The 14,348-nt window shown below is 36.5% G+C and overlaps 1 protein-coding gene across 13 annotated transcripts in view; it reads right to left on the reverse strand.

Moving 5' to 3' along the window:
- The window catches only part of PHC3 (polyhomeotic homolog 3), an 84,623-nt gene that overhangs the window by 29,593 nt on the left and 40,682 nt on the right, over positions 1-14,348 (reverse strand). For 10 of the 13 annotated variants that reach the window (XR_007135764.1, XM_047786247.1, XM_047786298.1 and 7 more), the window contains 3 exons: positions 6,924-7,795; positions 6,585-6,632; positions 1,504-1,654 (listed from right to left, as the gene is read on the reverse strand). Coding sequence is in view for 12 of the 13 variants with exons in the window: in XM_047786247.1 (XP_047642203.1) it covers positions 1,504-1,654; positions 6,585-6,632; positions 6,924-7,795 (1,071 nt within the window). In the remaining variant the exon portion in view is untranslated. The remainder of the gene's footprint in view (positions 1-1,503; positions 1,655-6,584; positions 6,633-6,923; positions 7,796-14,348) is intronic. The other 3 variants (XM_047786282.1, XM_047786257.1, XM_047786335.1) reach the window with 1 other exon arrangement.

Raw genomic sequence — 14,348 nt, forward strand, 5'->3', positions numbered from 1 at the left:
TCAAGCAAGACTGGTATTACCTATATCAGGGGTCAGTAAACTTTCTATAAAGAACATATGTGGAGTTCCTGGTGTGGCTCAGCAGGTTAAGAACCCAACTAACCTGACTAGTATCCACGAGGATGCATGTTCAATCCCTGGCCCCTCTCAGTGGCTTAAGGATCCGGTGTTGCCACAAGCTATGGCATGGGTCACAGAAGCAGCCTGGATCTGGTGTTGCTGTGGCTGCATGTAGACCATCAGCCACAGCTGTGATTTGACCTCTAGCCTGGGAACTTCCACATTCCACAGGTGTGACCTGAAAAAAAAAGGGGGGGGGGGTGAGGGGAAAGGACATATGGTCTCTGCAATGACTCATCTTTAATACATTACTGCAAAAGTAGCCACAGATAACTTCTGAACAAATGAACATGGCTGTGTTGCAGAGAACTTTATTTATGGACAATGAAACTTGAAATATTATTCTTCTGATTTTTTTCCCCCATTAAAAATTCTAAAACCATCCTTAGTTCATGAGCCATACAAAAACAGGCAGCAGGAAAGTTTGTAGCATGAGCTATAATTTGCCAACTCTTAATCTAAATAAAATATTCAAAAAATTTTTAAAAACTAATGCAGAATATATCTTTTTTAGGACTTAGACACTGGGCTATAGATCACAATGTTTTAGTAAAATACCTAGGATTCAGTTGGTTTGACATCATGAAGAGTATAAAGAAGATTTACCCAAACTCATAAGTAACTCTAAAGTAGTGATAAGAATTTGATTGCTTAAGCTCAAGAATTTTTTTTTTCTTTTTACGGCCACACCTGCCACATATGAAAGTTCCTGAGCCAGGAGTCAAACCAGAGCTTCAGCTGGGGTCTACACCACTGCCAGACAACACAGGATCCGAGCCACATATGCAACCTATGCAGCAGCTTACAGCACTGAGCCACGCCAGGGATCAAGCCCACATCCTCACAGAGACACATCCTCGGGTCCTTAATCTGCTGAGCCCCATCTGGAACTCCAAGCTCAAGAATTTTTGAATCCATGTCTTCAGCAAGAATTAGTGAGACTTAAAGTACTACCTGGGAAAGAACATTTTTTAAAGAGTTTACTCAGTGTGGATCACAAGCACTTATGAGGAATGTCAGGTATGACTTCAAATGCTTTATGATGTTTAGAAAGTATAATTGAAATCTCTGATAAAACTCTGATTCATTCTAATTTTCAAGCTAGAAATAGCTTGACACATGAATCTGAATTGGCATATAAAACACATCTGTACAAAATACTAAAATTTTAAAGGCTGCAAGATGTTTTTCATTTGGGTGGTTCCTCATCAAGTGTTCTAACTATTCCTCATCAAAAAGCAATCTTAAATTCTAATCTATGTTTTGCTGCAATTAATTACATAACAAATTATTTTAATACCATCTTTGGTGAAAAAATAAACTTTTCCCATTACCAACATTTACCTAACTGCAAATTCCCCCCAAATTTAGGTATTTCATCACCTAACAAAGGATGCTCAGAAGTTAAATCCTCTCTCCCCACAGTTATAGCTGCTGGAGACAATGTGGGTGGCGGTGGAGTTCTGTCCATCCGGACACATTCATCTGACTCTTCTGGCATTTCTTCTTCACATACATCTTCTACTTGATAAACCTGCAATGACAAAGCACACTGCCTAAAAGTTTCTAAAATACATTTAATAAAGTGTTCCTAATTTAACTAAAAAATAAATTCTAGGTGTTCCCTGGGGTTAAGGATCTGGCGTTGTCATTGCTGTGGCTCAGGTTAGAACCCTGGCCCAGGAACTTCTACATGCCACTGGTATGGGCAAAAAAATAAAAATTCAAAGTATTTTAAAATTTAAAAGCAAGGCAAAATGACCATTTGACAGACTGAAAGGAAAACTTCAAAATCACTCAAAGTTTTTCATAATATTTGATGATTCATAAAACTTGGTATTTCCCTGGAAGCAAGTTGTAGCTCAGTATCTAAGGTACAAGTCACTAAGCTTTCCCAAAAGGTGATATCAAGGCAGGACATGTTTTTAATTTTGTTAATTTTTTAAAATGTTTTTACTTTATATGCTCAAAAAACTATTGTGAGAATTTATTATAGTTTCTGTTAACTTCCAACTGTCATAAATCAAAATAAATACTAATATTTTTCACAAACATCTTAAGCAAATCTCCAAAATGACACAAAACATACAAGGAAGTGTACTAACAGACTACGTTCCAGGCTCTTCTTTATTATATTTATGTGAATTAAAGATTAAATTTTGAAAAGTAATGTCTGATTACCTACAAAAAAGGTATGTGATTACATCTTTTCTTTAATCTCCTGATCAACTCAAGAATAATGAATTTTATAAGCTAATAAGAGAAAATACTTTTCATTGAGATAATACACACACACCATCCCAAACCATTTGATATATTATTTCAGTTCCTTAATATTGTTCCATATTTACAGAAGAAAGTTTTTACATCTTTAACTACCTTGTTATCCAATGGTAAAGATAATATTTACAAAACATGGACTCAAAAGTATTCTGAAAAGGAACTATATAACTAAAAATATCTAGATTATTAATTTTTTATTAAACTTAAGGCTGAATTTTCAGAGTCCACATGTAGAGAATGACACAGGTATTTTAAACTTGTCATCATTATTTATTTAACCATTATTTTTGAAAGATCACAGGTTACTAAAAACAAAGCCACAAAGCAATTTATTTCCCTTCTTTTATGTACAAAACTTATTGCATAAGTTTACAAAGTTGTGAGTTTTTAAGATAACTTACCCAAAAGGATTAATATTTCTAATAAATGTTTAAAAAATGTTTCAACATTCACAAAAAACTCTAAGTGACTTTGATATCTAATACTATATATATTTTTAATCAAACTATTGAAAAAGTTTGATGATTTGAAATTAAGTACAAAAATGATCAAGATTTCTAAAACCAGTATAAACTATGTATGATTAAAAAGGACTACAAAGACATATCTAACAACAATGATAGAATTTAAAAGCCCCCCCCCAAAAAAAACTCTAATTCCAAGCCTCTACTAAGAATACCTTTCCTTTGGCGTTTTTAAAAATCCTTTTGATACTGATAATTTTATATCAAATACAATATTCAGAACTGTGTTCTTTTTTTTTTTTTTTGTCTTTTTGCCTTTTCTAGGGCTGCTTCTGCAGCATATGGAGGTTCCCAGGCTAGGGGTCAAATCGGAGCTGTAGTCGCTGGTCTACGCAACAGCAACTTGGGATCTGAGCCTCGTCTTCGACCTACACCACAGCTCAGGACAATGCTGGATCCTTAACCCACTGAGCAAGGCCAGGGATCGAACCCGCAACCTCATGGTTTCTAGTCAGATTAGTTAACCACTGCGCCACGACGGGAACTCCAGAACTGTGTTCTGAATCAGCTAACAAGTAGGCATTTTAAAAAGTTATTTGCTCACAACCCTGCATCTGGAAACCTATTTCACCAAAAAAGAGTCCTTGCCTCAAGTCTGGATCCTCAGGAGTGAAAGCAGTTGCTCATTACTATACAATGCAACAATAATAGCCGCTAGTATCTGCTCATGATAATTTTTTTTATGACGATAATGTCTAATACAAGGAAAGTCATCCAAAAAAATGTCCTAGGGGTTAAAGGAAAAAGAAAAGAAAAAAACCTTCTAGTCAGGGGCATCTGCTTTAATAAGGATTACCTTAATTTGGCAGAGCGATGGGAATGTTGATTCAGAGGTAATTAGACAAGCAGCAGTTTTACCAACCAGTTCAACGGTATCTATGTAGCATTCCTTTAAAAGATATTACTTTTCTTCCAAAGATTATCATCTTTTCATAAATGCTGAAACTCTCTCTTTAATATTAATGCTGTCAAGTTTTTCAAACACCTACTATAGCACCTTTTAAAGAATCAAAGATCATGCATGATCATGCAGAGAACACTGGTTTTTTTAATATAATGAAAGTTTTAAAAGGACAAAATGAGGCAACACAAATAGCATATTCTGAAATAATCCATCAAAGAATACTGTAAAATAGTTTCAATTCTTTATAGGTAAGCTTAATTAAACTACACATACTTTCTTCCAAATCTCCCATGTGAAGGCAAAATATGTTAAATGAATAAAAGAAGTAGGCAAAAGTAGATCTGTCACAGACATCTGGTACCATTAGCATAAAAAAATCTAAGTTGGACAACTAAAATACTGAATAAAGCAAAGAAGTAAAAGTTTTGTGCACAAGACCACTTGGAAATTGCACATCACAATTTCTCTTTAGTTCACAACTACAACTATTCTAAAACCATCAAAAGCTGAACTTGGAGTTCCCGTCGTGGTGCAGTGGTTAACGAATCCGACTAGGAACCATGAGGCTGCGGGTTCGATCCCTGCCCTTGCTCAGTGGGTTAAGGATCCGGCGTTGCCGTGAGCTATGGTGTAGGTTGCAGACGCGGCTCGGATCCCGCGTTGCTGTGGCTCTGGCGTAGGCCAGTGGCTACGGCTCCAATTGGACCCCTAGCCTGGGAATCTCCATATGCCGCGGGAGCGGCCCAAGAAGTAGCAAAAAGCCAAAAAAGACAAAAAAAAAAAAAGCTGAACTTACCTCAATAAAGTACATTAGTAGCATCAGTCTCCCTTTCCTAAATAAACTATGGAACATTTATTATTTCTAAAGTATCTACACTTACCACATCCTATTTATCATACCCAAATGCCAGTGAAAAATCTTAGTTTTATAAATATACCTTTTAAAAAGCACACTGATTTTACTTTGAAAATCACACTTATCTCTGAAATTTTCATATCTCCTAAAAAGGAAATATCCTTCTGTCTTTAAATGTTTGAGACAACGAGGAAATTGTGAAGGAATATGTAATTTATGAAGAAATGTGATGGTAAAAAAAATAAATTTGATTAAGGGTAATAAAAGAAAATATAGCAATTTAAAAAATAGGCTATGGTACTCTAAGAAAGGTAAGAGACAAGAAAGATAACATAGAAACATCTACAGCAAGAGTTACCCTAACAGTGGTAGCAGAGAATGTTATTTTTTTAATGAAAAATATTCAAAACGAGATTAAAAAAACAAAAAACAAAAAAGTAATAGAGAGCAGGAAGTAATAAGAACTTAGACATTTTTAGCTTGAATTTAATTAAAGTGTTATTATGGTTTTGATATTTCTATACCAAAACTGTTTCTCCAAGGTTTGCTCAACAAAAAACAATTAGAAAAATAGAAGGCATATATATATATATATATATTTTTTTTTTTTTTTGCTTTTTAGGGCTGCGCCCCAGCATCCAGAAGTTCCTAGGCTAGAGGTCAAATTGGAGGTACAGCTGCCAGCCTAAGCCACAGCCACAACATCAGATCTGAGCCGAATCTACAACCTACATCACAGCTCATGGCCACGTCGGATCCTTAACCCACTGAGCGAGGCCAGGGATTGAATCCACAACCTCATAGTTCCTCCTTGGATTCGTTTCCGCTGCGCCACAACAGGAAAGCCAAAGAAATTTTATTTTCTATTTGTTAAAAACCAATTCACTGAACTAGAAAGTGAGAATGTATATTCTTTAAAGAAAATGTATGCTTTGAGGCATGTGTTTTTTATGTTACAACATCTATTGTAAACTCTTCAAAAATACATTAAAAGAGATACATGATAACTGAAATGCAAACTTATTTCTAGATGCCCATTGCTGCCTTTGTTCAAGTTCTGCTTTTAATAGAAGTGAGTAGGAAGTACGATTCAATCTCTTCAGGCCTATTAAGATCAGTCAGAATGATAAGAATAAAGAATCTATAAATTTGCATTCTGAGAGCCAAAATGTTTACCATTAAGGAATAGACTTTGAAATTCCTTTCCTTTCTGAGCTACTGGTTATTAGTCTTTAAGCGATAAAATCTCCAGTGATATCTAATATGAAACCTTCTTTGGGAATATTGTTTTCCTGTTATAACTTAATTATGAATTTGATTATTCTAACATTGAGAGGCCTTATTTCAATTTTTATTGTAAATTATTTTAAAAATTTTTTAAATTCCTTTATAGAATGTTTCAAAGAAAAACATTTTCAGGATAATTTTCCTTTCTAGGTAGTATGTACCATTTTTAGAGGTCTGTCTTGATAACTTTTGCTACAAGCTCAATTACTCAAAACTTTTACTCCTCTCAATGGATTTTTTTCATCCTCAGTATTCAATTCATCCACCAAGATTTTCTTAGCTTTTTAAATGAGAAATATTTTATGTATACATTCTCCCTTAGTAGAAATTTAAAAAATCAGAAGTTTAACAATTCTAAAAGATGGCTCATAGTTAATAACTGTTTTTTGCAAAGTTGGATTCTTTCCTAAAATAATTATTTTTTACAGAATTTTAATTACAAAATATAATTTTACCAAAAAGTTACATCATACAAGCACACCTCCACCTTGAAACAAAAGCCCCTAAAGGCCTAGAATTTTAGAATGCATACAACCAAAAAGGTTAGCTAGATAAACCATACTTTTACGAACATACAAGCCAACAGAAGGGATCTATGAAGGATAATCACCTTAAGAGAAAAAACTTTGTGCAGATGACACTGGTTCAAATGCATTCCCTTGGGGAAAAAAAATCAACTCTGTAAAGATAGCAGATGGATTTGTTTAAATAGTAATAAAATTAACGAGGGACTTTAATAACCATCACAAATTATCAAGCATGCAACCATACAACAAACGGCATTTTTTTTCTTTTTTGCCCATACAGCATGTATGTCAAACACTGACAGATGGAAATTTCAAGCTTTTTAAATTCATAGGCATTTAGAGCTAACGATATGACATAATGTGGGAGGAAATATTTTTACTTTCAGTTCAGCAAGAAAGTCAAAGAGCTTCCAAGGGCTTACCACTGGTGGATCAACAGATGCTGATGGTTGTACTTGTAGGTTTACCGCAACAGTCTGTGGAGGAGGAAGAGTCTGAAATGGCAACTGGACCAAAGCTTCTGCAGCTGGAAGCTCCTCTTCTGACACCAAAGCATTCTGCACCAAAACCTGGCCCTGGGATAGAATTTCAGGCTGCACTTGTAAAGACTGCATAGACTGCAAGGGCAGTGGTGGAATCTGAGCTGGAGGAGATGTTGACATCTGCGGAGGGGTTGCAATTGGGATTGGAGAGGACTGCAGGGCTGAATATTGCTGGTGTGATGCTGGAGACACAATCTGCTGACCTGGGGACACCAAGGTGGACTGCTGAACTGGGCCAATGTGTACAACAGGGGAAGCTGGAAGTGGAAGATGGGATGGAAGATTCAGCTGTGCTGTAGGCTGCACTTGATTAGCAGTGGACTGCTGCAAGTTTGACCCTGGCTGGAGAGCTGATGACACAAGAGGGTGTGGCTGAATAAGTGCTTGCGGATGAATAATTATAGTAGGAGACTGACTTGGTGAATGAGGTGGTGGAGGAGACACCACTACAGACTGCTGTGCTGACTGTGACTGGCTAGGAGACATTGTTAAAGGAGGGGGATGACTCTGAATTGGTGAACAATGCTGTGACTGGGCACTACTGGGAGCTGGAGGCAGGCCATGGTTTTGGAGCGGTATACAGTGCTGGGATGGGGGTGGGTCTTGAGTGGGATTTTGAAGTGTGATTGGCTGAATTTGCTGTTGCTGCTGTTGTAATATCAGCTGATGATGGGAAACTTTGGGAGGTGGTGAATGAAGAGGAATCTGCTGATGTTTTATTAGAGGATGAGGCTGAATTGGAGGATATGAAGCTGTGAGAGAAAAAAATGACAATTAGTATTTATTTCAAATTTATCATATAAATTTTAAAATAAATCTAAAGGAGAAAAGTTCTCACATCAGAAGATCATAATCATTAGAAATCTATTACAAGTCTTCCTAACAAGAGTGACCTGAAAATGTAATGACAAACTTTTCCTTGGAAAACTACATAATTTCATAAAATGAACTGTTCTGTCGTAAGTACCAAAAGGAAATTGTTTAAAACAAATGATTCATAAATCTGAATCCATACATAATTCACTCTTAATAAATGTTATAGGTCACCAGAATATTTCCACTGACTTTTAACAAAGTTTATCCACTTGAATTCCTTCTTTGAAAAGGAGTGTAACTGAACAAGTATAATATATACAAAGATAACTTCAAGATCATAAAATAAAGGTCTCATCCTTTCTAATCCATGTCTAAACATTCTTCCAACTAATAGTCAGTGTAATTACTTATAAAGCTTCCTAAGTAAGTTTGCAAATTTGAATCGAGATGAACGTCTGGTACTATTTGACCCAGTAGAGAAAACGTTTTGTATAAAAAGTTAGTTAAGCAAAACACATGTGCAATCCTACAGCATGCTTATTTAATCACAGTAACTAAGAAATGAAATTTTAGGGGCTATTCCAAATCTAGGACACTCATTTTGCTTGCAGAGAAAATGAAACAATCAGCCATGTTTTCTAGATAAAGGATCTTATTTTACTTCTCTCTCCCACTCTCCCACATACAGCAAAAAACAAAAAACAAAAAGCAAAAAAAAACTATAGTAATCTATAAGTGATAATATTAGTTTTCTCCACAGGGAAACCACTCACAATAGGAAATATATAAGAATTAGAAAAATCAAAAAGTAAGTAGTTTCTCCATCATTATGCCTCTTCTACATACTGTGCATATGTTTACAGTGAGGGAGATGCTGGTAAAATCCTCTCTATCTAAGAATGGAAACTGGGTTCACTAGAAGATAAACTGAAAAGATTACTTAATATTAATGTCATGTAACACTTCCACATTTAATACATATCTAAAGACGGGCAAAAATTTTTTCTTAATCTCAGACTAACACTTTACATACGTTTTTACATTCAACACATTTGTGACAAAGACCTTATATAAAAACTTTTGACAACTTTTTTTTTAACTTTTTGCTTTTGGTTGGTTATTATTTAAAATTCTGGAGATCCTTTAAGGAAATTAACATCTGATTAACATCTCAAGAAAGAGGCTTTTAGAAGGTTCAATACCCACAAAGTGGGTCAAAATGAAGTGGAAATTAGATCTAACATTTCATCTAACAAAATAATTTTCACATAACTAGACTAGCATTTCAAACTTAGGCTGAAAGTTTTATGTCAACATTTTATAAATGTGTTGATAAATACTCTATACTATATTCAATAAAATCTGAGATTTTTAATAAGGAGCTTAAGATGTTCTCACATCTCTCTCTTTTGTACTCACAAAATGCTTGTGGAGTAGGTATTCCTAGTCCCCTTTTATAAATAAGGAAACAGAGGTTTTGCAAGCATAATAGCAAAAGCCCACTTTAATTCAATCTTCTAAGTTATAATTAAAATTTACCATATTACTGAAATACAGTGGAGATTATATTCACAGGACTAAAAAGTCTCTCTGTGTTCTGGCAAGTAAGCAACCTTTGTTTATATTCTAGAGCTGATAATTCAATAGAGTAATAGTCTATCCTTTCACCAAAATTAATTTTTCCTTTGATCAGAAATCAATGTGAGTCTACATATTTTACATTAGTCCATAAGTCCAACTAATAAGCACATATACTCTAGAATAATTGTAAGGATATCAAAACAATATGTCTGTATAAGAAAAGTCCTAGTGTTCTGGGCAATAAGATGTTAAGTTCTCTGATTTTAACAAATATTTTATTGTTAGGATGGCCTTCTAATTAGAGAATTAAGGACTGGCATCATCTCCCACATAGAACCTTTTACTTTAACTACTGTAACAAATTAAATATATCATTGTAAATTATTAAATTTATTATTTCATTCAGTAGTTACTACAACGTCATGAGACAGAGAAGGTATTGTAAGTGACTTGCCTCCATCACCTGGCTATTAAGCGGCAGCAATGGGTGTAAAAGAATCATAGTCCTAGCTGAATCTGGGTTCTGATTGTGGTCTGAATGTTTGTGTCCCCCAAAATTAATATGTTGAAGCCCTAACTCTTAATGTGTCTGTATTTGGTAACAAGACTTTTTTTTTTTTTTTTTTGTCTTTTTGCCATTTCTTGCGCCACTCCCACGGCATATGGAAGTTCCCAGGCTAGGGGTCGAATCAGAGCTGTAGCCACCAGCCTACACCAGAGCCACAGCAACTTGGGATCAGAATCCGAGCCACGTCTGCAACCTACACCGCAGCTCACAGCAATGCCGGATCCTTAACTGGCTGAGCAAGGCCAGGGATTGAACCTGAAACCTCATGGTTCCTAGTCGGATTCATTAACCACTGAGCCACAACGGGAACTGTGGTAACAGGTCTTCTAAGGAAGTAATTAAGATTAAATGAGGGCAGAAGGGTGAGACCCAAGGACTAGTGCCCTCATAAGAACTGACACCAAGAGCCAGGATTAGTGGCCTCATAAGAACAGACACTAGAGAGCTCACTATCTTCTTTTCTCACACTCATATGAAAGACCATGTGAGGACATATAAGAAGGCAGCCATCTGTAAGCCAGGAAGAGAGCTCTCACCAAAAACCAAAAACCAAACACTGCCAGTTCTTGACCCTGGGCTTTCTATGCTCCAGAACAGTGAGAAAATAAATTTCTATTGTTTAAGCTACCCAATCTATGGGACTTTTTTATTTCAGCCAAAGCAGACTTATCAGGCTTTTCACTACATATTGAATTAATGTCTGCAAAAAATGGTACATATTTCTCCCAACTAGATTAATTCCACAAAAGCTCTGAAAAGTACTGTAAAAAAACTTGAGCTCTAATATAATTCATGATAATTTCCAGATAATTGGTTAAAGTTTACCTTTATTTTATACATTAAAAATAGGATTATTAAATATCAAGTGGAAATTCAAACCTCCAGAAGAAATGATGAAGAAAACCAAATGATTTTAGCGCCCTAGAAATACATGTAAGGAAATAATAAAAATGTCCATTATAATAATTATTAGACTACACACCTTAGAACACAAGTAGATATAGATATAGATATTTGAAAGTGACCTGCAAGAGTAAGTATTTTTCTAATTAAAGGACAAATTACCAATTCAAGAATCTTAAAAAAAAAAAAAAAATCTTAGCTTCAGCCTAACTCCCCACCAAGAGCAGAAAAACTAAAAGGGCGGAAAAACGTAACTGCTGCCTTGCCAGAAGATACAAATTGCTTTAAATAACTGCAGTGTAAGGCTTGAACAAATTTTTAAGTTTGGTAGCTGCAAAGGTTTATGTGGCTTGGGGTATTCCATTTAGCTTTACTTCTAATCAACAACACAGCAGAAAACTAGAGTCTGGAGTTCCCGTCGTGGCGCAGTGGTTAACGAATCCGACTAGGAACCGTGAGGTTGCGGGTTCGGTCCCTGGCCTTGCTCAGTGTGTTAAGGATCTGGCATTGCCATGAGTTGTGGTGTAGGTTGTAGACGCGGCTCGGATCCCGAGTTGCTGTGGCTCTGGCGTAGGCCGGTGGCTACAGCTCCAATTCAACCCCTAGCCTGGGAACCTCCATATGCCGCGGGAGCGGCCCAAGAAATAGCAACAACAACAACAACAAACAAACAAACAAACAAAAAAAAGAAAACTAGAGTCTGGCTAATACATGTAAGATCTAAACCTGGAATTGCAATTGCCCTGAGATTCTTTGATGGTTTTAGCTTACTGGCTTACTAGTCTCCTCCACATCTACATAAAATATTGGCTATCAGAGAAAGGCAACTGTACAGATATTATCACACTATCAATGAAAGGTGGAAGAATAAGTGTCAACTTAGAACTAGATACTGGGAGTTCAGAAGGACTGAAAATTTAAAGGCAGATCCCTTTGTTTGAACTAAACTTGAAAGAGTTCCTGTCTTTCTCTTTGGAAGGGAATTAAGCTATCCTCCAGTATAATCTATCAAAACAATAGAAATCACCAGAAATTGTCCTCTGAGCAATAATTCCAAGCACAATGGGTCACTGCTCCTTCGCACTGACTCCTCCCATCAACACTGCCCAGAGGTGGGTTTGAGGCTGAGAATATTTTGGACAATACAGCACAAAAATGGAAATAGAGCCACAGACTTAGAAAATAATTCATGGTTACCGAAGGAGAAGCAGGGAGGATAAATTAGGAGGCTGGGTTAAACAATATATATACTACTATATATAAAATAGATAACCAACAAGAACCTACTATATAGCACAGGGAATTATACTCAATATCTTGTAATAGGAGTTCTCTTGTGGTGCACAAAGATGTTTATAAAAACGAATTCACATCTAACCATACTATGAATGGATTTACTAATTTATACATTATAACAAAGCCTGCACTTATCTAAGATTCAGATTTAAGAACTCTAAAACTGTAATATTTAATTAGTACAAATGAAAAAAAATTATAACTTCCAAAATTCAGATGGAAAAATATATCAACTATTAATCCAACAAATATTTACTGTCCACCTATTACAGATATAAGTACATATAAGGCACAACTTGGTGATGTCAAGATAAAAGAATGAAAAAGGATTAAAAGATTTAATAAATGTAAAGGACGTGACATATAAGTGCTTGATATTACTACCTTACCCTCAAAGAGCTTACTTACCGTCTAATAGAAAAGCTAAGATCAGTAAGTATATGAATAACTACAAAAGAAAAAGTACCATACGGAAGCATGAAAATGCCGTACAAGTTCAGAGTGAGGAGAGATTTCTAACTAGGGGAATCAATTCCAAGATCTTGATATTAGGTGATAGAGAGAATATTGGGGAGTTCCCGTAGTGGCTCAGTGGTTAACGAATCCAACTAGGAACCATGAGGTCGCCAGTTCAATCCCTGGCCTCGCTTAGTGGGTTAAGGATCCGGCATTGCCTTGAGTTGTGGTGTAGGTCTCAGAAGCTGCTCAGATCTGGTGTTGCTGTGGCTGTGGCGTAGGCTGGCAGCTGCAGCTCTGATTAGACACCTAGCCTGGAAACCTCCATATGCCGTGGTGTGGCCCTAGAAAAGACACACAGAGAAAGAGAATGTTGTCAATATCTGCACAGATGGAGTTCCCGTCGTGCTCAGTGGTTAATGAATCCGACTAGGAACCATGAGGTTGTGGGTTCGATCCCTGGCCTTGCTCAGTGGGTTAAGGATCTGGCATTGCCATGAGTTGTGGTGTAGGTTGCAGACTCGGCTCGGATCCCGTGTTGCTGTGGCTACAGCTCTGATTGGACCCCTAGCCTGGGAACCTCCATATGCCTCAGGAGTGGCCCAAGAAATGGCAAAAAAGACAAAAAAACAAACAAAAAAAAACAAAACAAACAAAAATATTTGCACAGAGGGAACATGAAAAGAGAAACAGGTTTGGATGGGAAAAAAGCAACCTTCAGCAATGTAAAATGAATCTTTAAAAAGTAATGCAAGAGTTCCTGTTGTGGCTCAGCAGGTTACAAACCCAAACAGTATCCATGAGGAAGCAGATTCAATTCCTGCCTGGCCTCACTCAGTGGGTTAAGGATCCAGAGTTGCTGTGGCTGTAGTATAGGCTAGCAGCTGCAGTTCTAATTCCAACCCCAGCCTGGGAACTCCCATATGCTGCAGGTGTGGCCCTAGAAAGCCAAAAAAAAAAAAAAAAAAGTACTGCATAATTAGAAAAGCATAGAAAGACTTTTTTTTTGTCTTTTGTCTTTTTAGGGCCATACTCGAGGCATATGGAGGTTCCCAGGCTAGGAGTCTAATCGGAGTTACAGTTGCCAGCCTATGCCAGAGCCACAGCAACGCTGGAACTGAGCAGCATCTGCGACCTACACCACAGCTCATGGCAATGCCGGATTCCTAACCCACTGAGCTAGGCCAGGGATCGAATCTGCAACCTCATGGTTCCTAGTCAGATTTGTTCCCGCTGTGACACGACAGGAACTCTGAAAGACTTTTTTTTAAGGTAACATATGTGAGGTGTCTAGTCCAGTGCATGACAATCACACATACACCTACTTTCAATAAACAATAGTTAAATTGGTATAAAAACACAGGTAGACATAAGCTAAAAATAGGAGAGATCTGAGTATACTTGAAAAGCAAAGGAAAGGATCCAGCATGAGGGAGACAGAAAATGTTGTAAAAATAAGGTCAGGAGCCAGTAAAAAAGATGCTACCAATGTCACAAGAAACAGTGCTAACTTTAAAGAAGAAAGCAGGTAATAACTTTATCTTCTTAGAAGTGAAGAAAGCTCAAAACTGACAAATTCTTAGATGAACAGAAGAAATGGTAAGGAAATTCACTTTTTTTCATGGCCCCCACATTTTCAGCATGAGAACAATGAAGCAAGATTATCTGTAGATGGCAAAGGAAGC

This window comes from Phacochoerus africanus, chromosome 1 (assembly GCF_016906955.1).
Source record: "Phacochoerus africanus isolate WHEZ1 chromosome 1, ROS_Pafr_v1, whole genome shotgun sequence".
Taxonomy (NCBI): domain Eukaryota; kingdom Metazoa; phylum Chordata; class Mammalia; order Artiodactyla; family Suidae; genus Phacochoerus; species Phacochoerus africanus.